Source organism: Vidua chalybeata, chromosome 5 (assembly GCF_026979565.1).
Source record: "Vidua chalybeata isolate OUT-0048 chromosome 5, bVidCha1 merged haplotype, whole genome shotgun sequence".
NCBI lineage: Eukaryota > Metazoa > Chordata > Aves > Passeriformes > Viduidae > Vidua > Vidua chalybeata.
In genome coordinates, this window is record NC_071534.1 from 62596351 (window position 1) to 62622352 (window position 26002).

General features: G+C 34.3%; 1 protein-coding gene across 1 annotated transcript in view; it reads right to left on the reverse strand.

The window, feature by feature from the left end:
* CACNA2D1 (calcium voltage-gated channel auxiliary subunit alpha2delta 1) overlaps nucleotides 1-26002 on the reverse strand; it is a 361282-nt gene that overhangs the window by 84361 nt on the left and 250919 nt on the right. Inside the window, exons 8-10 of the mRNA XM_053943262.1 lie at nucleotides 14855-14924; nucleotides 13903-13953; nucleotides 12751-12850 (exon numbers count right to left, since the gene is read on the reverse strand). Coding sequence (XP_053799237.1) covers nucleotides 12751-12850; nucleotides 13903-13953; nucleotides 14855-14924 — 221 coding nt within the window. The remainder of the gene's footprint in view (nucleotides 1-12750; nucleotides 12851-13902; nucleotides 13954-14854; nucleotides 14925-26002) is intronic.

Sequence of the window (26002 nt, forward strand, 5' to 3'; positions counted from 1 at the left end):
ATAATAATGCTTATTTCAGATCACAAGATTTCTTGAAAACACAATCACTTAGTATTTAACTGAAAAAAGAATGTGTAAGCTTTCAAAAACCAGTTGACACTTCAGAAATTCCATGTTCTTACAAAATCAAATCCTATCAAAGGTGTAAAATTTATGTAATTACAACCCATACTATATTGAACAAAGTACCCTCAGTGAAACATGTCAGCTGGGTCTTTATCAGCCAAGCATTCCCCCTAATTATTGCAGTAAATGTAAACATATGCAACAAAAGTGCTATTGGAAAAAAAGAAATAAATGGAATTTTTTTATGATGCCATGGGCTCAGTGATTTACTTACAAAACAATGTAGAGGCAAACCTTTCAATTGCTAAAATGTAAAGCCACCCTATAGAATCTGTCACCACCAATGACAGCTTCTATTTTTTCAAGTATATGAACAGCTTATTCTTTATCTAAGCTAAAATAAGAGAAGCTTGCAGCAAAACAGCTGTAAATCATGGAAAATAGGATAACCTTGAGCTTTTTATTTTAAATCATCACGAAGTATTAATATAATTAAATCTGTCTTGTAATTATACCTGCAAGATATAGGATCTAGATGCAGTTTCCACTGGATTATTTCTCACTACTGCATTTATTTATATCCTTTTGCAGTCTTCACCTCTGGGATGTCCCAGAAGAATCCTCTGCTCTGAGGAAATAAAGACCTTCTCCTCACAGGTTTGAGCAGGAATAACTAAGCCTGCTACTGGGGCACAAAAAATCTCAAGAGAACTCATCCTCATCGACCTCAGACTACCAGTTCAATCTTTGGCCATATATGGGGCAACTCAATAACCTGAAAGATAAGAAAACCAATTCAGCTTAACACAAAAATCCAAATGAAGGGCTTTGAGCCTAATGCTGCTTGAACTTTGTCATTCTGGAGAAGGTCTGAAACAGAAATACTAATCTGACAGTCTTACAAGGACCTTATCTTCTTATTCAGAAAAGGATCAACTTATGAAAATCAAGTGAAAAAAAACCAGTGAAAAATTATACAGAACTGCAGCAAAAGATTTAAATGTTTGAGACCTTTTCCCTTCATTGGGTAGTTCCACTGAGCTGTGGGCTCCTCTAGCCACATGGACCTCTGCAATCCAAGTGCCCCAAGAGCTGAACTTACAGAAAATAGGAGGCTGTTATTCTGAAAACCTCTCCTAATTCCAGAATAGTTACTTATGCATTGCCAAAAGCCTCTTCTTTTCCACAATCTCAACCTGGAAATCCGTCTAATAAAATTACTAAAATTGCTACCACAACATGAGGTTATTAGGGAATTCAAGGGAAGTAAAACAGAAATATTGAAATATTTCCTTTATCTGTTCCACTTTGTGGATATGCAGATCAAAGAATGAATAGCAAGACCCTACAGACAGGTATTTTCATTGAGAAGGGAGTATAAGGCAAAAGGAGGGGAGGTGGAAAAAAAAAAAAAACCCTGGAGAAAATGTCTGAAATGAAGAAAGAAAGTATCAAAATTCAGTATGAACTCTGTGATTCAGTTTTAAAAGGACAAAATCTTCTGTAATCACCTCAGTACTGCAAAATGCAAAACCAAACTCCAATAAATTGAAAACTTCCAAAAATTTTTCAAGTTTTAGTCACTAGGTGGCACTAAAACAAAAAGAGTTGAACTGGTCATAGCAGTACCATGAAACGTGGAATTTTACATGGAATTTCTGGTGGAGGACATTAGTGCTTTCTGTTGCCAGCATAAAATTTAAATTTCAACTAAACCAATAAAAAATATTCGTGTTCTAAATGATCGAAAACCCACAAGTATTAAAATCCAAACTTCCTCCTTAAAGGAAAATTTATACATCTTGAACACAAGAGGTCCTGACCCTAGGAGGATGAAAATTACGGAAAAGCTGTATGTAAACCAGTCTACTTTCTAAATGTCCTTCCATGCCTCCAAAATCTGTATAAGTGATAACATAAAGTATGCAGGACCAGGTCTTTGTAAAAATTCAGATTTTCCCAATCATCCTTACCTACTGCCTCCCTTTTCTGTCAGTTTGTTTACTGACATCTATTGATTCAACATATTATGTTTAATTAGAATCTTCTGGAAATGCATTTGTAAGTTAATAATAATAAAAGAAAATCAAACCACAAAACAAACAAACAAACAACCCAAAACAAAGCCCAAACCAAATAAAACTAACCTAAACCAAACAAACAAATAAACAAAATAAACAAAAAACAAAACCCCAAAACCAACAAAACCCTAGGAAAATCTCCCTTTCCAAAAATTTCTGACATTAAATGAGAACCTGACTTAAACTGCATGAAAGTGGTGCATTTTTAAAGATTCATATATATTTATCTTTTATAGAAAATAATACAAACTTGATCCAGGCAGTAATTTCTACATTTAAACTTGCTATAGAAATAAAACACATTTAAAATACCAAAATCCTAATAGATTAATAAATCAATAACATCATTCCAGGAAAACTGAATGTTGAGGAAAATATAGTGACTTTGCTAAAGACTTGCTCAGATACTACTGCTGTTGACTTTCAGCCTGCTGAGGTTTGTTGCTATGCTACTACCTCGTGGCTAAATCAGCTTGGTGACCCAGTTGTATCTATATGTATCAAATGAGCAATAGTGAAATAGATCTGATTTCACCAGGCTTTCATTTTGTAGCTAAATCCGGCTTTGTCATTTTCTTTTTTTTTCTTTTAACCTGCTGCTTTAGGCTTGGTAATAGGATTTCAGGGTTAATCCCAAGAATAACTGAATCTTGAATAAGGCCAGTTAGAATCTGTATTTGAGTAGTGAGAAGACATTATAAATATTTATCAGAACCCATTTAGAGAATAACATGAAGGCAATTTTCCAAGTTTTATTCCCATGTAAATTCTCAGTACACAGAAAATCTGAAGTAGTTCAAGCAATAAAGGTTTGTAATTTGGCATGATAATATGTGATATCAAAGTTCACCATTCATTTCTTACTATAAAATAACTTATCCTATTACTTATGTACAGACAGTCTTCAGTACAATCCGACAGATACACGGTAGAGAAGATTTAAGAAACTTATTCCAGTACTAAGAAGAAGGACACCTGCATTTCTTAAACTGTATTTCAAGTATCAAGGAAACAAAATTAGGATTATATGCCAATTTGTACTATTGGCATTTCCTGAGATTTAAAATGTAACACATTTCTTTTCACTGTTAAACATACATATGTCCATCATACACCAGAATTAGCAGAATTCAACAACAATAAAACTGTTTAGATCAATAAAAAGCTGTTGAAAAAATATTGCAGAATAATATAAAATAAATATTAGGGAAAAGGCCAAATATAAGACCAAAGTCTGCTCTCAGACAGCTTTCTTAACCTTTATAACCAATATTATTATCTGCACATAAATCAATGCAAAGCTTCCACTCAGTACCCCAGGATTAATGTTCAGACCATAAAGTATGATGCTGCACTGCCAATCTCACCGTTACAACACAGAACGTCAGTATAGGCTCAAAGATGAATTTGCTTAGCAAGATGAAATTTATGGTCTTTTGTGCTGCTGTGGCTAAGTTAGCATGCATTATTTACTTAAAATCATGTGTTTCTGACTTCCACTGAAAAATTCAGTACTATAAACTTCAGCATCTGCCAGAGAAAGCTGGATGATCTGAACTACAGGGCTGCTGCACTGCTGCAGCCCTGCAGCCTGCCCTCCATGGCACTGCTCCCCAGATCCACTGGAGAAGAGAGCTGTAACAGGAAGAAACTTCCTAGAAAATTATTTTGTAGACAGTTTCTTGTTATCACTTGACAGGGAGAATCTTCATTCAGTCAAATTCAAGTTGTTTAAAACATGAAACATTCTTGCCAAAAAGATGAATCATGAGAATATATCAAGTTGGAAGGGATTCGTAAGGATCATCAAGTCTAAATCCCCGTTCCATGCAGGACTACCAGAAACTAAACCACAAAGAGCATTGTCCAGAAACTCCTTGAACTCTGACAGGCTTGGAGTAATGACCAATTCCCAGGGGAGCCTGTTCCAGTGCCAGACCACCCTTTCAGTGAAGAACCTTTTCCCAATGTCCACACTGAGCTTCCTTGACATTCCTCATGTCCCCTCACTGGCCATCAGAGAGAAATTTTTAAGTATTAAACTGCTACCTATAGATTCTCCTGATATGTGAGGTTGCTCCTCAGGATATGAAGATGAATGTTTAATTGGTGCAAGAAGTTACAAGACAGACACACATTTTAACATCAGCTCACATGGCAGAGGGACAGCAGGGGGCCACAGTACCACCTCTACATTCTCACATCTTGACTCCCATGTGCCTGTTCCCCCTTTAGGGCAGAGCACTGTGCCTGACTGGGCAGGTGCCTGGAGTTTCAGAGCAGTGAGGAGGCTGCAGCAGCACAGTGCTGACATAGGAGATGCTGCTGCTAAGGCAGGAAGTGCGAGACAGGAGGGAAAAGTGTGAGTCTTGACAGTGTGAGTCTTGAGAACTCTATCAGTATTTCATTCATGCTTTGCCTAAGTTAGGAGATCCTTTAGATTCACTCCAAACTAAGATACTGCCACACATAATTAGTACCTAACCTTGTCTCAAAACTTCAGGACAGCCTGCATTTTCTTATTTGTTCACTAACATGCGAGTTCTTTCTCCAGAAGAATCATTAAAGCCAGCCCAGCCCAGCCTCTTCTGAACTGCTAAGGAATGAGTTTATTGTTCAAGAAACCATTCTCCCTTATAAATTTTTAATGATATTGTCACAATGCTTCCTGATAATAGTCTCTTATTTGGAAAGCTGACTCAGCAATGCATTTTTGGTCCAGCATCTGACAAGTCATAAAACATTCCAAGATCAATGACATGTCTGACAAAGCAGGGGCCTCTTTAGCAAGATTTGTGGTTTGCTGAAAATTAAGAAACTGGAAGGATACAACAGATTTATTAGCCAGGGGAACCATGAGTTAGAGCTATAAAATCATTTTATATACCACTAAACTACACATTTTAAATACTACTTTTTATATACTACTTTTTATACACTACTCATTTTAAATATTACTAATATACTAGAGAGCTCAGATTTATTCTGGAAATCACAGACCCCCATGCTATGTGTTGTTAGAAGTCTGACTCCCTGAAATTTGACAGCTATAAGAGAAGACAATAAAAATGTGTATTGATGCCCAAAGCAATCCCTCAAAATAGGAATGGAGGTGACTTTTCTAGTCATCTGGAGCTGTCATCTATATTGTACAGTAATAAATATACAGTTTCCAGCAACATTCCTGCTCCTGACATCCTAATGTAGAATTTGAGCTTCTAATTTCCACTCCCTTTGGATCTTCATGCACTCAAGCATAGTATTTCCTAGAATTAATGCTTCGTGACAGATACAAAATGAAACAGATCTTGTTTTTAAATTTTGCTATTCCTTTTCCAAATCTTCCCATGTCTTTTTTTCTATCTTACACACATTTTAAACATTTTCCTTCCACAGCAAGCTTAAGTTACAATTAATACTATAAAGTGCATTTCAGGGTTGCTAAGTATGGAATATTTAAGAGAAGAACCCTTAAATAAGAGTAAGGAGATGGATTTAGTTGGTTTGGAGATGAAAAAGTTGTGTAAAACAGAGGTGCTGGTCCTAGAGGTCTCTAATAGTGAAACTCGTATGTGTGCTAACATGAATGTTCTGCATTTGTTTGTGTTATCTGTGTGGATGGCCTGACTTACATATATATGTGTGTGTGAGTGTGCTATGTAGACATATATATATGTTATGTATGTATGTATGTGTATATACATGTGCTCCATGTATATTGTGCCAGTTGGGAAGACATTTGGTAGGATACATGGCACAGAGCTGCAGCAGCCTCACCTCTCTTGGGATGTTGAATCTGGCATGATATGCTTTCCCTTAGCAGGTAAAATAATAGATGTATAAACAAATAAATTCCAGAGTTCAGATGGCTTGGTTACTAATTTGTAATTCTAAAAGAAAAATAAAGCTTCTAAAAGTTTGTCATGTTTATTTGCAGCTATCTAAGGCTCAGTTTAAATGAGAAATTAAGAAAAAAACTGTTGAAACACATTCTTTCTTTCTAAATCCTGTAGCAATATATCAGGTATGCCCAGATGGTCTCTGAATAAAAACATGAGTAGCTTCTGTGCAGGATCTGTCTGACTGTAGTGTTACAAAGGCTTAGTAGCTTATGCATAGTTCAGAGGTGAACATGGCAACTTGGCTTCTGGAGATGGTCCTGGTTCGAACTGTAATTTTCAGAGAGAAAAGAATTGACATGATTTTTATGTTATACTGGTTTTTAAGCACTGACATTATTTTTAGCCAGATGTTCCAGAAGAAAAAGAAGCAAGTACCACAAGGAATATTATCACTGGAATGGAAAAGTAACACTTCATTTTCACCTCTCTGTCATAGATGATTCTGTATTTGTCTGCTTTATATAAGTATTTGCCCTTTGGTCTTATTGCACAAACAATATTGTAGGGCTTGTTAAAATGAAGTTAACAAGAAATTTTTACTTACACTAAGGATAAGAGAAATCTTAAACTACTGAATGTGTCTTTTGCTAGATAGACATGGAAAAACTGTTAAGTAGACAGAGAAAAGAAAAAATGAATTGGTATGTATTCCCTGTTTGCAATAATAAAAGCTTTGCAATACTTACTATTTTGAATATTTTTATCACACAAGGGTCTTAATTACTTTCCAGTCCATTAATAAATAAGGTGGATGATGAACTACTTGGGACAAACATTTAAGTTGGCAGGATAAAACAAAGAGAAAAAAAACCCCAACCAAAATCTTTACATATCCTTGATTTCAGGCTAAAAGGGGCAATGAGACACTCTAATCTGACCTCTTGCATACTGTCTCACCACCCACCTATCACTGGTCATTAAAATTCCCTTGGCTACTTCTGTAATAAACTGTTAGAAGAAGTACATTTAGTGGTAGATGTTTGCTTAAAGTGCATCTTCCAGAAAGGCATTCAATATTGGTATGAAGAAAATAACAGTCTTTTCTTGGATTTTTTTAAAGGCATTTTAACTAGTTACATGCCATTCAAATTTATTTGTCTTCAACTAGTGCTTCTTGCAGTGTTTTTACCTGACAGGTTTGAGAACCTATGGATACAAGAGTTTCCCCAGCAACAGCACTTCTCATTTGTGATGACATCAGTCATTAGATTATTTATTTTTGTACCCTGGAACAACGAAAAAAAAGCTCAAATTCTGGAAGTTTGAGAGCATGCCTCAAACTCACCTTCTCAGACATTGCACTCAGGTGTGTGAGAAGCAATCTAGAGCCAAGCAATCACCTGTAAAACACTTTCAGTCCTCAGAGAAGACGCAATATTTTTCGTAATATCTGAGCCAATAATTTTTGTGTTAAATTACTGATATGTTCACATATATGTAACAGTATTCAGCCACAACAAAGGAGTCATACAGTCAAAATCCGAGTTCAAACACTTATAATTTGCCTTCCAGGAGAAAATGAACCATCAATCCACACCCTATTTAGGCAAAAAGTTGTCTCTAACCATGTCACTGGAACTGTACAGGATTGCAAGAAGCTCAAGTCCTTGTGGTCCCTCACTTTTTCTTTTTCTTGACAACAAACTGTGTAATTTGCTTTCCTGAGGATCAGGGTCCCACTGGAGTCAATCTCATTTCAAAAAAGTCAGCTAATATAATATCCTATCTACCCTAATCTTCCTCTCAACCCTATCTCCACATGAAAGACTTTTAACAGATCTTTACTGATTCCTTTCTTGACTTTTCTTTTAGAGAGAAGGTAAAAAGAAACATAATTCTACAAGCAGAAAAACATTACATGACACTGTTCATACTACTGTAATTCCTGATGTGAAAAATAAATTTCTTTCCAACTTAATAATCCCTTGGTTTCCATAATTTCCAAATTTTCTCCATTGTTATTTGCAGAATATTCATCTTCATTACATTTGCTAAACATGTCCTCCAGATATATTTCCCCTACATTTATTTCCATAGATACATAGCCTTGCTCTACCTGTAATTATTAGCAATGTAGAAATTGAATACTAGATTTTGATCAAAACTTCTCTAAGCTTTTTTTAACCCTGCACCTACAGTGCTATTAAATATACTTGTATGAAAAAAAACCTACATTTAATTCACTTGCTCCTTGAATATAGAAGATGCAAGATAATGACTTACCATTAAGGAATGCTAATGATTTTCCACTAAGGAACATTTATACCAAGATGTGTTTATCTGCAGCTATCATTGCTCTCCTTCTCCTGAAAATGAACCATCCAATTTAAGACTAACTGAAAGGTCAGTTAGATGGATTGCTGTTAAAAGAATCAGGAAGCTCAACAGTCAGACCTAAATTTGTCTTTCTATCACTTTCCAATGACTAGGAAAAAAACACCAAAGCATGTCCCCTGCCAAAAAAAAAGGAATTGCATGTATTTGTTTACTGTCTCACACAGCTATGATGCTGATGAGCCTGCACATTTAATTGCAGCTACTGTGATTCATTACTTGAAATGCTTCAGGATTAAATCACTTCTTATGCAGACATACTTATTGTAAAGGGAACCTGATTCTCTATCAAGTGTTTTATTTGTCAAATAATGAAAAAGATGGCTGGCATCTTCATATTATCTCCTTAGTATTGTCCATTAAGGAAAATGAGAAAGTAAGAAACAAAGTACATTGGCAAACCCCTTCATACATCTCATTTCCTCTAGATCCACCAACAGAAATACTTCAGTTCCACTGATACCATGATCATGTTTGGAAAATACTAAGCACCACTGAACTTTTCTGGTTCAAAATTCAAAAACAGTAAAAAACCCTGTCATACCATTTTAGTATGCAATTTAATTTCAGGTCCACTAAAAACATTACATTGAAATAATAAAGGAAACAAAATTTAAGTTATTTTTAAATAAAATTCTTCACATTTTTGCCAACTGAACAGAAGTACATTCCGACAAAGCTAAAATTTCTAGCAAAGGTAGTATAAGCATGACATACAACCTGGCTCTAGAATCTAGCATTCTCTTCCCTCCACTAGGACTTCAAGCTAAGGTTTCCACCTGTGGCACGTTATTTAATTTTTAAAATAAACTTAAGAAAGTAGTTCCCAGAAGGACGGAACATGTCCCTGTATTTAAGATAATATAGATGCAATATGAACTGCAGAATACAGGATGGATTATGTAGCAGAAGGGGAAAGGAGTCCTTTGATATATTGAAAAGACTTTTAAAAAACTTTCTTTTCCATCTGCTAGCATATTTAAATATTTTAATTAAGAAGGAGTAAAGATTTTACCATCTTAGGAGTAAGAGAGACAAAGTAAACAGGTTTGCAAACACTGAACTGTGGAATTATATGAAAAACTGCTGTTAAAAATCAGTGGGGAAAGAGGTTAATCATCCACAGATTTTTTTTTTTTATCCCCAACAATAATTTCATAGGCTGGATGCACAGTCTTTTCTTTGAAATGAACTCATGTAGAAATCACCTTCCCTCTGAGTTTACTCAATGTGCAGAACTGCACAAAAGCAGGAGATGAGCTTTCAATTTTCCCAGAATATGATTCTGTTCTATCTCATATACTCTTGACATTTAATTTCCAGTTCCTAAGCAGTAAACACTAGTTTGGATTTTTACAAAGGCTAAGTGAATTTTAAAAGTACAGCAACTCCTGACCTTTAACACATCTGTTGCTGTAAGGGAGGTTTCTCCTTTGTGTGGTTTTCTGCACCTCTGCAGATTTGAAATACATTTCTCCTGCATACTACCCACAATCACAAACAAATTACACTCTCTGTGTCAATATCTGAAACCGAGCCACTAAATCACGACATGCTGGGATGGAATTGCTGCCCCTATCATCTACTGCTCGCTGCTATCAAAGCCTCTAACCGGATTAGTGGGAAAACAGCTGTATTACTCATACATTTAAGCCCTTGCAAACAGCAGGTTTTCTCCTTGCAACAAAGCACAGCACTTCAGATAAGGAACATGCAAATCCCAAAGGAAACCATGATATATTAACCCCTGGCTATCTTTTTACAACTTAACAGTTCATTCAACCTTTTTTTCCCTGGACATAAATGCAGGAACTATGTTTATTCAGTAGAATGAATGTTTTTAGCACATCTATTTTTAAGCTTTTTTTCTTCCCTAGGATTTCCTCATATACAAAGCACAGTACATTAAATCCTCCTGTCACTTTTAAGATGTGATTGACATGAGTTTAAATCCATGTCTTTCAGTTGTGGGCATGAATCATCGTGCATATGGGCTTTGTGGGACAACTTCTTGGCAGAGGTTAGCAGTGAAACAGTTCTCTAGTTAACTCAAAACCCCAGACCAAAGACTCCATGGTTATTAAAGCTAACAAGCCATAAAACAACTGTCACATTTTAGTCCAAAAGATCTATGAGGGAAAGAAAAATTGTGGATAACTTCTAGTTAGTATTAGTGTTCACGGATCCGTATGCTGATGCTGTATTAACATTTTCACCTAGCTTTTTGGACTTTTTGATTAGCTTATCATGTCTAATACTGGGATGCTTCGGAGAAAATGTTCTTATGCAAAAACATGCAATATGTTGAATAAATTAAAAAAATATTTAATAAATCTGCATTTATTTCATCTAGAACAAAATGTTTAACTTGGTTTTTTTGCCTGTTGAGCTTATTAAGAAAGCACTGGAGTTGGACTTTAGATAGACCTACTCCATTATGGAATATTTTGTGAATCAAGATGATAGAATCATAGAATTGTTTATGTTGAAAAAGACTTGAAATACTATCTAGTCCAACTGTTAAACTGATTCTGCCAAATCTTTAAAAACCAAAAGAAATCTTTAAAAAAAAATCTTCAAAGACCAAACTTCTGTGTTCACTTCTCTCACTTATAGAATGCCTTATAGTAGTACAACCATTTGTTTCCTATCTATAGCATACAATTTCCTGTCTATTTGAGAAATAAAATATATGTTGTAACTCCTGCACCTCAATTCCATTCATAAATCATCTGAATATATGAAAACATAGGTTATACCAAAGTAATTTTAATTACAATTATAATACTGAAAAGTTTTAATAAAGACAATTTTAAATTATAAGGAAACAACAGCAAATAGCACTTTATGAAAGATTTAGAGATGCCATGCTCTATTATGCACATTTCTGTGATTGCTGCCCTCCAATGATGATGAAAACAACACGACCAAAATTTCCTCTTCGGTTCTGCAATCAAATTTCTGATGTGAACCTCTAAAGTTCACCCAAAGGGAAAAAATGGCTGTTATATATTGTAAGTAACTAACCCCTGGGGAAATACACTGTAGAAAATATCTGAGGGTTTCTGGTCCTGTTTTGACACAAATCCCGACCTTGAGGCCTCATTAGAATAATAATGACCCTTAGCTAATAAAATACAGCCTAAGGAAGGCTTAGCATTGATACACTATTTCTGGTAATCTTGGAGCAAATGTAACAAAAGAGTTTGGAAATATGTGTAAATCAAGAGGTAGTAGGAGTCTAGATTTTCCAGCAGTGAAAGCTGGCACAGCTCCACTGAACATAGAAATCAATTTCCATCAGTTTAGATTACAAGCTTTTTTTTTTGTTGTTTTTTTTTGTAAATTGGTGAAACTAAGAAGATTTTGATTCCCCAGTACCATTACAGAGAAGCTTATTTCCTTTAACAACAATAATAAAAAACATCAGGTTTTTTTTTCCCCACTGCAATTTAGACCAAGGAAAATGGTCCTATCCACAATTAAAAACTTTAACAAGTGAAACAGCATTGAGAGTAAGCACTTGTCTGCTCCTTGCAGAAAGTTCTAGCTAGATTGTCAGCAAACCATGAAGCAATAAGTGGTTTTTAAAAAGATTTCTTTCATTTATATTTCAGGTCTTTCTCCCTCAGGCTGGCTACAACATGACTCTAGAAGTTGAAAATTATCTCCAAAATCATTCCAGTTACACATCATTGAGGTTGTCTCTTGTTTTTAAGAATATGCCAGTGTTTTCATCCTAAATACATAGAGTCAAAACTCTACAGTTGAACATCCTAATAAAAAAAAAAAATTAAAAAGCTTTTCCCAAGGTTAGAACATCACATCCAAGGTATTCTCCTGAAAATGGAAAATTTCCCATACCTTCTTCATAGATTCTTCCCTCTATTTTATCATTTATTATGAGAAAAATTCTTTTGCCACCCATCAAGTGGTAAAGAACTGTAGAAATTCTCAGAAACATTTCTTGGTCAGGTCACCTATACGGCTCCACATCTACTGTCATTATTCATCAAACAACATGAGCAATCCAAACATCTTCTGTGTAGATATTTTGTGAACTAGCAATTATTTCAAGAGAATTTGCATATACCAATCTAATGGGAGAGGTTTATACAGACAACAGAATTATACTGGAAAGGAGAATTTGGCTCTGCAAGAGTTTATTTAAATTACTTTTGCCCTTCCCTCAAATGTATATGTAATATCAAATCTAGGACATTAATTTTATTTTATAAGAAAACAGATACAATATATTTTAAGTCTCTTTGCAGCTTAACATTCAAGTATCTCACATCTAGTATTAAATATAGTTTGCTTTTGGCTTTGTTGACAATGCAAATTCTGTAGAAAGAACAGATACTCACTGAAACTACATTCACAAAGTCATCGTCAGACAAGGTCTCCAACATCTCAATGACTGACGTGCGGATCAGCTTCAATGTCAGCCCACTGACACTCCCACTCCTAAAAAAATTCACAATAGAAAAGTTGAATTCAGCAAATATTATGTAAAAAATAAAAAGAAAATACAGAGCACCCACTTTAACATTAAAATTTTCAATTTAATTCCTTAATTCTCCAACTCATCATTATTAAACTATTTATCATTATTAAAGTAAGTCCAAAACTGGCATACAAAGTCCCAGTCCTGTGCCTCAGATGATGTCATAATGCTGCATTCTTTACTCATTTCCTTTTCAAGGAATCTGAGTTTAACACCTTCAACCAATGCATTATCTAAACATTTTATACTCCTACACTCAGATTTACAGCTCTGGATTTCCAGAGATGCAAATGACAGCTTCTTTGATTCAAGGCAAAACCTAAGCTGAAGTGAAGAAATAACAAATGTTGGTAAAACTCACTGCTGATATGAAAGCACTTCACCACATGTAAAAGCATTAAATGCAAATTCTATGCCTGAGAAGCTTTTTAGCATAAAACAATCTGACACATTAGGTTCAATGCTCCCTTCAGTCCCTCAAAATTGCCTACACCACAGAAACCTTGCTGAAGCAGAGAGCAAGTTTTATTCATTTCTTTGCTTGCTTTCTAGCATTTGTTTATAGTAACCAAACTTGGCGATTTTCAGATCTGTCTCGTAAACCACACAAACTCCACATACATTCTTATCTTTCATGTGCATTAAATCATTGTCACATCTATTGTAATGCTTCTAGTAATTTGTTATTAGACTTATGCTTTACAACAAATCTTGGCATGCACATGAGAAATATTTACTTGATTTCTGCAGTAATTAATAAGTTGAAAACAGAAAAATATTGAAGTGATTTAAATAAACATTTCCTTGCCTCCAATTTAAATAACTTTCATGTTTGGTTTGCGCTTTTTGGAACTCTTTTCTATTATGTATTTATTTTGCTCATACCAAGATTTTTGAACCTGGAATACAGGGACCCTTAATTGCCTCTCTATTTTTCAGCATACAAGATTTGTTTGATGTACCAAAGTACTTTTCCCCCACTAATGTCAATATTCAGATATTAAACACTTACGCATCCACTAAAATAAGCATGTCTTTGGGAGATGCTGCTCCTTGGATATACCTGAAATAAATAAATGGTATGAATTACACAAATTTGCATAAACATTTTTTTGTGTGTGATGGAAGACACTCTGTGATCTCTAAACTCAAAGTAGCTGAACCAACGAAATCTTCCTGTTGTAGCTAGTACAAAACCCTTGTGTTGTTATTTCCTCTCTTGCTGTGTCTGCTAGGTAAATCTAAGTCTAAACCACGTTAGGGTACTCTGGACATAGGAGATACTAATCAAAATTCACTGTTTTCACACAACTGAAAAACAGGAATGCTATATCATAGCTACAGATCTTGATGACAGATGAATTATTACTCAGCCCAGCTTAGGCAGAAATACTTAGTCCTCTGGAAAAAATATGTCCAACTATATCCAAGTATCAATATGCTTTATGTCTTGAGAGGGTTACATTAAAAAGTCATGAGAAGTAATCCGACCACTCTCCCTTCTTTTATATATCTAGTGATTTTATTGCTGGTCTAAACCACTGAGGCATGTTTTAAAATATTGGTAAAAATCTGGAAGAATGGTTCAGTCTAATACTTAGGATTATAATTGATTTTGGCACAAAATCAGTTTTTGACTGTCTTACACCTATTTGATAGTTATCGTCCCATGAAAAGTCTATGTAATCCAATAGTACAACAACTATAGTAGATATTGCATAACTAGTATAATTTGAAATTTTTTTTATTTAGTAAAACTAACAAGTTTTAAAAAGAAAATAACAACATCTAAAATAAGTACTATTGCAATCATGCAGAAAAAAAAGATTTTTACAGCAATATCTAGAAATTATATATTTTATATATATATATATATGTGTGTATATATATATATATATAAAATATATATCTTTATATAATATATATCTTTATATATATATTAAACCTTTAAAAAGAAAGCTTACCATGGTCTTCTGCGTACATCATACAGATCTATTTTGTTAGGAGTTCGACTTTTATCTACCCATGGGGAAGCTAAAAATATAAAAAAAAATGTATGGAATAATATAAAACTCTATCTCAAGTATTTTAATTACAACAATGTAATGAATCAGTATCACAGCCTTTGTACTATATAAATATCAACATTTCATATGGATAAAAAAAGAGTCTGTTTTTGTGTAATATGTTGTTGAAATATCTAGACACCGTTCTACATATTACCACATAAAACAAGGCAATAAAATTATATATATGCATGTGTGTATGTATATGAATATGTGTATGTGTGTTGAAGAAACAGGTACTGACTATAACTGACTATTGATTTCAATGGAACCAAAAATTCAACCAAAATACTTCAGATAATGAAACAACTTTTTTTAACAACAACTTAATTTCATAAAAAGTTAATTATTGCTGCATATAATAATGGTATCTCAGTTATTAGCCTAAATAATTTTTCACTGACTCAAGAGCTTTATCTAAAAATGCATATTAGAAAAGTAACATGAAAGTAGCATATTCTCTGAAAAAAAAAAGAGATGTAAATATCTATGTCTTTGTAAAGAAAATGCTAAGAATGATGACCTTTTTCAAGTGTTTAATCTAGGCTTTACCATAATTTTCATCAAGGGTGAGAATTATTTCCTTACTGGAAAATAAATTGACCCTTTCAAAACCATGTGACAGCTTAACGAACACAAATAAAAATGTGAAAAGCTACAGGGAATGAGATAATGTCTCACAATTTGTTCTCTCACTGCATGCCAAAAGCCTTGGGGGTGCTATTTCCTGACATCAGTCATTTTTCTGTCTAGGAAATTAAGAAAGATATAGGCAGCTCCGGGATTTTTCCTGAAAAGTCATATTCCTAAGACAAAATGGAAGATTTATATCTTCACCCACGAATATAGAAGAAGCCATCAGCTTTGAGCAGCTGCCGATTTTTGATTTTACAAAATGAACCCTTTCCCAAGAGACCAAACCATGATCTGGCCTATCACTTACTGGAACCTTTAAGCTGAGTGTAACCCACATTTAGCAGTACACATTTAGCAGCCACAGAGAACATTGTGTATTGTTTCACGCCAAGAAAACCTCAACATCTCTACCAGTATTGTCTATGATTTCAGACTAGACCACCTAAGAGGTCCTTTGGGACCTGGCAGGATAAAATAAGTCCCAAAAGCATTTGTAATTTTCAGAAAGGAGAGAATTCTAATTTTTTGAGATGTATATATGTTAAAATTCTAACTTATGTATCATTACTTAGACATGCACAGTTCAAATTCACCAGTATTTTACGAGCTCACAAAGTTAGCATATGTTCAATGATGGATTTTTTTTGTCTCTGTCCAGGGAATGTATCTTTCAGATACATCAAGATACTGACCAAGGCTGCCATATCTTTGCCAAAACTTCCAGTCATTTCAGTGACATCCAGTAAAAAGTCTATGCCCTACAAAATATGTCCCTCTTAATTGACACATATCTTGGACAGCCTTTATAAACTGAGAATTATCTCAAGTTATGATCCGGATTTATTTCAAAATAACAGAGAAAATTCAATTTACACTGGTAATTTTACTTTATTTCACATGAAAGATAAGTTCAACTCCTTAAGGTCATTCTGTAAAGCAAAAGGATGGTGGTTTAAAGATAATTTGAAGGCAGGAGCTGAAGGAGGGCCCTTCTAACATCATCTTCATATAATACTGTGACAGTGAATGCTGACAGAGGTAGTAATTTAAAACTAAACAAATGTTCTACAGGCAGAATGACAGAATGGCCCTTTAGCTAACATAAATTATCTACTGAAAACCATCATAGGAACATTTAGCTAGAATCCATCTGATATCACAATCTTCACATCCTACTTTAAACTACAGGATAATTTTTCTATGTTCTAAACTAAGATTTACAGAAGTATGGGTTAAGATTTTATTTTAGCTGTGCAACAGAAGACCATGAGAAATAATTCAGCTATGTTTTTTTGCAAAATTTGAGAGCTACAAATACGTGTTAATGTAACACCGCCTGACAGGTAAGCACATCACATCCTTAGGGCCAACATGAGCTCTCTCAACATGAGAAAGCCCTTCAGAACCAGGCCCTAGTATTTCTAAAAGCACCAAATGATTGTATAACAACACTTGAGGGTTTTTTTAAGGAATAAAAATCTTAACAGAATTAAAAATTCCTTTTCTTTGGTTTTGTTTTTAGGTATTGAGGGGATGCTCAAAACTTCTGGTTGAGACAGTAAAATGAAGGATATAAAGGCAATTTTTTCCGCACTGATCTACAGCAGAATTCCTTTGGTTAAACCTTGAGCTGTTAAACCTGGAGTCAGTTCAACCATAGCTTTTCAGTAATAGCCTGGATTGCAGTGAGGCCCAAACTGTCTTTTTTTCACTACATCTATATTAGCAGGTTAAAAAGAACAGTGGAAAGGAAGCCATTAATGAGAAATAGGCTAAAAACTATAACAGTACAATTACACACAAAATATACTGAGTAGAAGCCACTCAGCCTATCTGGTCTTTCTGGAGATTATAAATGAGATTGTGAATGGTGGTTTTGTTTTGGGTAGATAGACACAGTGGTGAACAACAAAATTCTACTTTTTGCTCATTAGCATGGTTCTTTCAGTACACACAGTCCTGGAATGACTGTCAGCAGCTTTAGGGTTATCTGGAGAAGGTTTTAAAAACATTATTTATTACCATGCTGTTAACCCACTATTTCCTGTGCTACATGTCAATAAGTTTTGTTTTCCTAATAGATATATTATTTTCTTTCCAGAAAAATATAACAAGCTTCTACATGCTTAAGTTTCCATGACTGCATGATTTATCACAGGATATTAATGGCTGCTGAATCATACACTAATTAAGATATATAATGTGTAATGAGAAAACTTGTTCTATTGATCTTTCTGATGGTTTCTACAACAATTTACATAATCTAGTAGAAAGTCTCTGTGAGGCTCTGCATAACATAAATAAGGACTCAGACCTTAGTATCTGAAATTTCATTCACACCAAAGTGCTTCAACCTCAAGAATTAACATGACTAAATTACCTATTCATTCTAGTCTCTATCTGGAATAACACTTTTAATTTTAGATGGTTTTGAATGGCCTGAAATGTGTTCACTGGTTTTACTAACATTCTGAGTATTTATGGATTTATAGATACTATTGAAATTGTTTTTAACAGGAAACTGAAATTCCCTTATGATATTTGATCTCCAGTGATCAATTTTAACTTATCCTGATTTAATATTTTAAAAACAACCTTTTTAAAAGATGATAAATACTTTCTATGCAAAAATAAGTAACTATGCATTCATAATTATACAGGAAATAATAAGAAGGGATGGAGACTAATGAAAGAGATGTCTTGCTTTTTTGGTCCATATAGAGAAAACACTGTAAAGCCATTTGGGGAAAGTGGTTTATATCTTACTGACAAAAGCTATAATGTGGTCTAAAATAAAAGCAAAATGAAAAACACAAAAAATATTATTACACTTTTCCTTCAAAAGCTTAAATTGATCAAGGATTTTGAGATTTACAGTTTTGTTTACATAATCTATTGTTGAATATATTTTTATAAGGTTGTTTGGAACCTGCTTCACCAATATCTTCAGAAATCAGCCCCACCACAGTTCACTGTTGCACATGAGTATCTTTGAACTATGTCAACACCGCACAGTTCTCTGATGCATACATTAGGCTTTACTCATGTTTCCTTTTGATGATTTTCCAGTTTGGTATGTGGATAGATTTGATAATTTATAAATTATTCATTAGGTTTGATATCTCTCCCACTTCTGTTTGCATTATTGAGATACAAGGTCCAGATATAATTCAAACAAGAGTAAGCCATGTTTTCCTGTTATTTCTGTTATTTAGAGTAGAAATCCTCAGGTTTTTTTGATAACAAGCAGAACCAATTAATGCACTACAGAGACTGTCACAGGGTAGAGCCTAAATGAAAATATTTGTTAGGAAAGGCAGACCTTGGCTACAACCAACCATTCTGAATTCATGAGATGATTCCAGAGGCATAGGTGAGTGTCATGAGGGAAACTCTCCTGAACATTCTGCCCTGTTCTACTGGTTAGGTATGCATGTGCAAGAAAGAGAGAGGCAGAGATGAACTAATAACAGCTTTACATCCCTTTACATTATTAACACATTTGAGAAAAGAGGCTAAAAGCTGATATTAAAATAGGTAACAAATCCCAATTATCAAATCCCAGACTGCATAATTTTATTTTTATGCAAAGTCCAAATTTTATCTTGTGATCTCTCAAATTGACATTCATGTGAATATTCAAAACAGTCAAAACCACAGACTATTCAATTCCCTGAGCCAGATTCAGCAAAGTCTTCCTCAGATGTAAGGTATAAGAGCAAAGGTATAAGTTGCAGTATATACTTTGCTGATATTTCATAATTCTTTTAGTGAACTTATGTGAAAAAACCTGATTTCAGATATGTGATAGCCCAGACTATTTGAGAAATGTGATACTCCTCAATTTTCTACTCAGAAAGAAATCAATTGAATTTCATTGTAGCAGCAGCACTTTTGTAGAATTCCTTGGCTGTTTTTTCAATAAAAGGTGAGATGTGGTAACTAAAAATAAGAAACAGCCATAACTTTAAAAGTCCCTAACATTAATAATCATAAAGTGTTTTCAACTGCTATAATTAGTATTCAGGATATCGGTACCATAATGATGCCTTGGATTAATTCTGGTTAGTACCATCCTCCCAAGACAGAGATTGTTACTGACCAGCTCTGTGCTACCACACCAGATGTTCAGTCAGGACTGAACGCAGCCATTCCCTTATGATTTTCTTATCCTAGTGACTGAAATTGCTAAGATTTTAAAATGTGTTCAGGTAAAATCTGTCTAAGTTAGATAGGTCTGTGCAATATCTTCTGTAACTTTCACGTCATCATCACAATACAGAAAAGAGAGGATAATAATTGTGAGGTTTTTAGAATGCATTGCCCATGTGGTAATGGGTAATTATGTTATGGGCAATACTGCCCATAAAAGTTTTATCAGAAATCAGTTAAGCAAAGATTTGATATGGGAATAGTCCATACACAAACAAATGTATTGATTTTTGGTCCCTATGTACCAAAACACCCAAAAGCGATTAGAACATGCAATACATACTGCAGTCTCCCACTTCAAATGAACCTCTTTCTGTTATCTTATTTCAGAGGCAAACATTTCTCTTTCTGCATGTATAAAATGAATTTTATCCTAAATGTGTTGCTTGCATTAGTTTCACCTGGACTAGGGACTATGTCCCAAAGAGGGCTGGAGTATCAGAACTTGAGAAGAAGAAGAAAGAAGCTGTTTTGTTGGATCTCTTGTGGTTTTCCTTTTTCTCCTATAAAAGCAAATTCTGGAGATTTAAATCTGCATCATAAAGACACAAAGATGGCATGAATTTCAGCACGAAGGCATGGTGAGCTGCAGTATGTAATTTCATTAACTCACTAGAAGTAACAGGTTATCCTGTAACTCGATGGATCTGCCTGTGTAACTGCAAAATTCAGCACATCATTTTGAAAAATGAGCCATAACTGAATTTACTGTAAGATTTTTCATATCATGAAATGAGGTTGTAGTGTGATGAGTGTCAGTCTCTTCTCTCAAGTAACAAGGAACCAGGATGAGAGGAAACAGCCTCAAAGTTGTGTCAGGGGAAATTTAGATGGGATATTAGTAAAAAATTAATGCCAAAAAGGGGTTGTGAAACATTGATATACACAGTGCAGTGAAGTGGCAGTCACCATCCCTGGAAGTTAAAAAAATGTCTGGATGTGGCATTTGAGGACATGGTTTAGTGGTAAACGTGGTGGTGGTGCTGGGTGGATGGCTACACTTGATGATCTTAAACGTATTTTCCACCCTCAATTCTATGATGAGTATGGTTAGATCCAAATCACGTCAGTTTCCAGATTTCAAAGAAAAAAAAAGAAAAAAAAAGTGAACAACATTCAAAGAGGCTTATTTCTATGAAAAAAGTAGAAGTATCTGCCTCACACACACTAATTGCACTAATTGATAATTTATAAGCTGCATTACTAGGAAAGAGTTTGTGGTTTTTCTTTGTCTACTTTAATGGCACCTTTAAATGTTGAGCTGTTAACAGGAACTAACAGTTATAAAATATAAAACCTTTTGCAAAAAAAAAGTGACATTCTCAGTTTTTCAATGCTTTTGATTCATTTTGTATGGATTTTTTTAGGCTTTCCAGTCTTTTAGTATCTGCTTCAGTAATTACTTTCTCTGGAGAGTTCAATATCATGGCCGCAACACTATTGCTTGCCATTAATTGCTAACACAAGAGCAGCTGTGCACAGCAAGTTCTTCATTTTGAGAGATACCCTTTTATTTTATTAGAAATTGATTTTTAAAGCTCTTCTATTATTAATTTGTCTAAGCAGGGAATGCTCTAGTAGCTAAGTGGAACAATTCACTAACATCTGGAAACAGGTTAAGGGGTTTTTTGGGGTTTTTTGGGGTTTTGTTTCTTTGTTTTTTGATTGGTTGGTTGGTTGTTTTTTTTAATGGAGAATAAGAGATAATCTTTATTCAGATAGCTCTGTTTTATCTATATTTTTAATCCAAAATTTTGAAGATTTTAGGGACAAGATGATTTTTCTGGAAAATCATCACTGAAGTGCTGCATTCTTTATGTGTGAATTTTTCTACTTAATACCTCGTAAGCTCAAATTCCATAGGAATACCCTAGTAAAATACTGGCATGAGCAATGCAAAGAGATTTTTTTCTAATTAATTGAGATTTCCATCATATTATACCTATTTATTATACAGATAAACAAAGAAAGACTAAGTAGAAGGCAAGTCTACAGTAAAGAAAGGGAAGAATGCAACAGTTCTTTTCACTGTACTCTTCAGTACTAATATTACAAACATCCAGAGGAGATTACCGGACATGGTGATATTTAAACTGAATTTAAGTATGAGTTAACATAAATGCACACTCAATACTAAAAGAATTGTTGCTATGCATACCCCTGTCTTGAATACCTAACCTTCAGAGGATCACTGAAGAAGCCATTTTATCCCTCTATAGCTGTTTCTTTTATTTGCAAAATGAGGACAAAATGATGTTTTTATTAGTCTTTTAACCAGAAGTGTTTTGCAGATGAAAACTTCTGTTTTATATGCCATGCAGCATATATATGACCTGCAGTATAGCACACAAAATAATCCAGGTGTCTCTGAGAACATAAAGTCTCCTGGAACTGGAGAACTTATCAGTATTTAAGAAAGAAAACAGCATTCAGTGTTGTCCACTGGGAAAAGCTCCTGGCACATGATGTCCCTTCAGTCACACCACGGGGCTCTCTAAAGGATTTCAATAAAACTCTGACTTATCCTGTTTAGCAACACAGATACATCTTTAAGCTGAGGGAGCAGATGAACTTATGAAACACTTGTATACACGATTAGGGCATGATCAGATATATTTAAAGTAAGAATTCTTCTCTAATACAGGTAATACAGGTAAGGTCAAATGAAGAGGACAAGTATGTGTATTTAGGTGATGTGATAAGAGAAGTGTGTGGAGCTACAGGTTGGACTCTACTTTCTCCTCTATGAAAGACCCCCAGCAAAAGGACTCCACAAAGACAACAGAGAGAAGTCACAGATCTGTGCAGAAGCCTGGGAGACTGGAAGACATATCATTTGCCAGAAATGCTATATTTTGAACACAAGCTTTCAGCTGAACTTCCCATAGGCCCTTCTTCAATTTCCAGGTAGAATTGGGAAGATGTGGAACTACTGGGGACAGGATAGTATTTCTTTCTCAGTTTTATTTTAGTTATGAATTTCCTCAACTTTTTGGATCTTGAGCAAGTGTGGCATAATCCTACCTTCAGACCTTTGGTCTCGGCAGACCAAATAGTGCCCCACTGAGCCTAGGTTCAGCATTTCCTCCTAAAAGATGTTGAATCTACTCATGCATCATCATGCCACAGTTATAAATATTTGTAACTCACTAGCTGAAATTTGAAACTATCTGTACTATCAGTCTCCCTATCAGTAGTACACTTTCTAGTATCACCCTTGGGTAAATTATTATTTAGTGTACTTCCCCAAGAGACCTGAGTCAGTGTTGCTGATCAAACAGCTTTTTTACTAAATATTCATCTAAATCAGGACTGTGTTTTCATTTCAGCAATCCTATGCAACCAGTTTTTCTCAAGTAGATTTATTACTGTAACTAGAAAGCCTCCTGTATCATATTTAACTACAAATAAATATCTGTTATCCGCAGTCCAAAAAACAAAACAAAACAAAGCAAACAAGAAAACCAAAGAAACCCAACCAAACAAACAGAAAAAAAAACAAAAAAAACAAAAAACAAAAAAAAAAAAACAAACAAACCAAAAAGACCCAGCAACATGAACAAAGAGAGAGATAGTATCTGGTAAAAGGCACATAAATACCAAGTTGGTTTTAAAGTTTGTCTAATTAGTAGTTGCTACCCTGAAAATAATATGCCTTCCATTGCAGTATTTTAATGAAACATTGATTAACAATTACAATCCTAATTATGTCTATAATTAAAAAGAATTTCATGATTAAAAGAGGAACTGGTTACTTTATAGCTACACTTCCAAGTAGTCCACCAAAAAAATTATATTAAATCGTTCTTTTAGATAGCTGCCTTCTAAAACCTAGCATTCAAATTACCTGGATAGATGCCTCACAAAATGTAAGTAACTTAATATCTGTCAAATCATATTAAACTACTTTAATTAAATTAATTTATTTTTGAGCAACAGATTTGTCCAGTGCTCTGTGGTTAATTATAAATTAAATCTGAAACCTGATCTATATTAAAATACCTTTCTGTCTACACAGCACCAGCAAAACCCTACATGTGCAAGCCCACAGGCAACAGATTCAATATTTATAAAAAAACAGAAAAAAAATTCAATTGGATTGGAATGAATTGCTAATTTCAATGATCTTGATAAATCACTGCCAGATTACTGCTTTTATTTTGAATCAAAAACTACCAAAACCCTCTGTCTGGACTAGAATTAGTCAAGTGTCATCTTAAAATGACATCTTAAAAGCCAAAACAGGGTTCAGGAATTAGACTTATGAAGTCAAATAATTTGGCAGGTAGATGTACATCTACTACTACTAAGGAGAAAGCGATTCAACATTTATAATAGTTTATGCTCTCTTGTCCTATCACAGACAATCCAGATTTTGAACTTAGTGACTTACAGTTTTACCTAAGAAACTCCTCTGGTTTTGTTTACTGTTTTCATAATACTGAATTTCAGTAGTGTTTTCATGAAAGAGTCCCACAAAATACATTTCAGCTTCCTTTCACAGCACTTTTAAAAACTGGCTCTTACTCTTGGGTTATACATTGGAAAACTGTATGCTTGCAGGAAAAAGGCTGGACATTTCTAGTATTTTAAAATAATACTAAATTAATTTAAATATTAAGTTATCTAAAATTATTAAATTTATCATATCTTTATTTCAATGGCATGACAATTTTTTGAGTCAGTCTGTTCATTTGTTATAAAAACTTGACATATTTTAACTGTAATTAAGAATCATTAAATGTAAAAAATAAAAAAAAAAAAAATTCAAATTTTGTGCAACTGTTTAATCTATATTAAACTGGCCTCGCTGCCCTTGAGGGAGTTGACAGATCCTCCCAGTTTAGTGTCTCTGGAAAACTTACTTGGTATTCCTTTGAGTCCAGTTGTTTAAATATTCCCTAACTCAACCCTCCTCCACTGGGAACAAAGTGTCCTTATTCCAGAATTTCCTTTTGATTGTAGAGGCCTGTGATTACTGAGGGCTGATCTTACAATGGATGAAAAACTAATTTGTGATTTGTGCCTTTAAAGATATGAATGAGCATATATTACATCCTCTTAAAAGTTTCATGCACTTTATATATTTTTTTTGAGCTCTTTTATTAAATTGCTGTTTGCTTTTGAGTTCTTCAGAGCTCAAGAGTAGCTAATAGGAATCTCAAAATTGCTCTTGGCATCTTCATATCAAAATGGATGATTGCCAGTAGAGTACCAAAGCTAGCACTTCTCTTCATAAATATGCTGCCATTGAAACCAATGAGAATAATGATAGTGAGAGAATGAAATGGTTAATGGCTTAAACATTGCTAAAATCAACCTTTGCACAGCTCCAAAGGTTCTCCATCCACACCCACTGAAGCCCATCCCTCCCCAAATATGGCTGCTCACTGAAACTGGGACTGCAGCAGGATTTTGGGATAAGATAAAGGTGATACTATGGTCTCATCACCCCAGGTCTAGGGAGAAGAATGTATCCACAAGTGATAGGGGAAGACTGGGGTACTGGTGGCTCAAACATTCGTATTTTACACATACTTCCTTGTCACAGGGCTGCTCATAGAAAGATCTCTTCATGCTGTTGGTTACTATGGTGAAAAGGACAGCCCAAGAGCCTCCTTAGAAGAGGAGAGATGTATCCTTTGCCCATGACTCAAAGCAGTGGGACAATATCAGATAAAAAACATTAATACACAAAAACTGTGTTTTAAAACACCCTTTGTAGCTTAGAGATACTGATGATTTTTTTTTTTTTTTTTTTTTAATATATGGGAAAAAAGACTGGGTGAATATGTTCCAGATAATAATAAGCAGACTTCTCTATGCATTTTAATGTTGGGTTCTGATATTTCCAAATTCTTTCACAAATATCATCACACTGGAAAAAAATCATCACTTTGAAACAGGTTTACCAAAGGCCAATATAATGAAGCAATGTTTTACAATTTATAATATAATTTTTAAAATGCAAATGTGAAAAGCATCTACTTCAGCATATGAAAACTGAATTAATTTCAGAACACCTGCTGTGTCAGCAAACTTACAAGAAGTCTACAAGTCTGACAAGAGAGGGATGCAGAACCTTGCACGAAGACCTATTATACAAACCCAAAATGTAAAAGGCTTTCCAATTTGAGCACAATGGGAAGGAGATGCACAAAACAACAGATATAATTTACAGAGTATCAGACTGCCTCA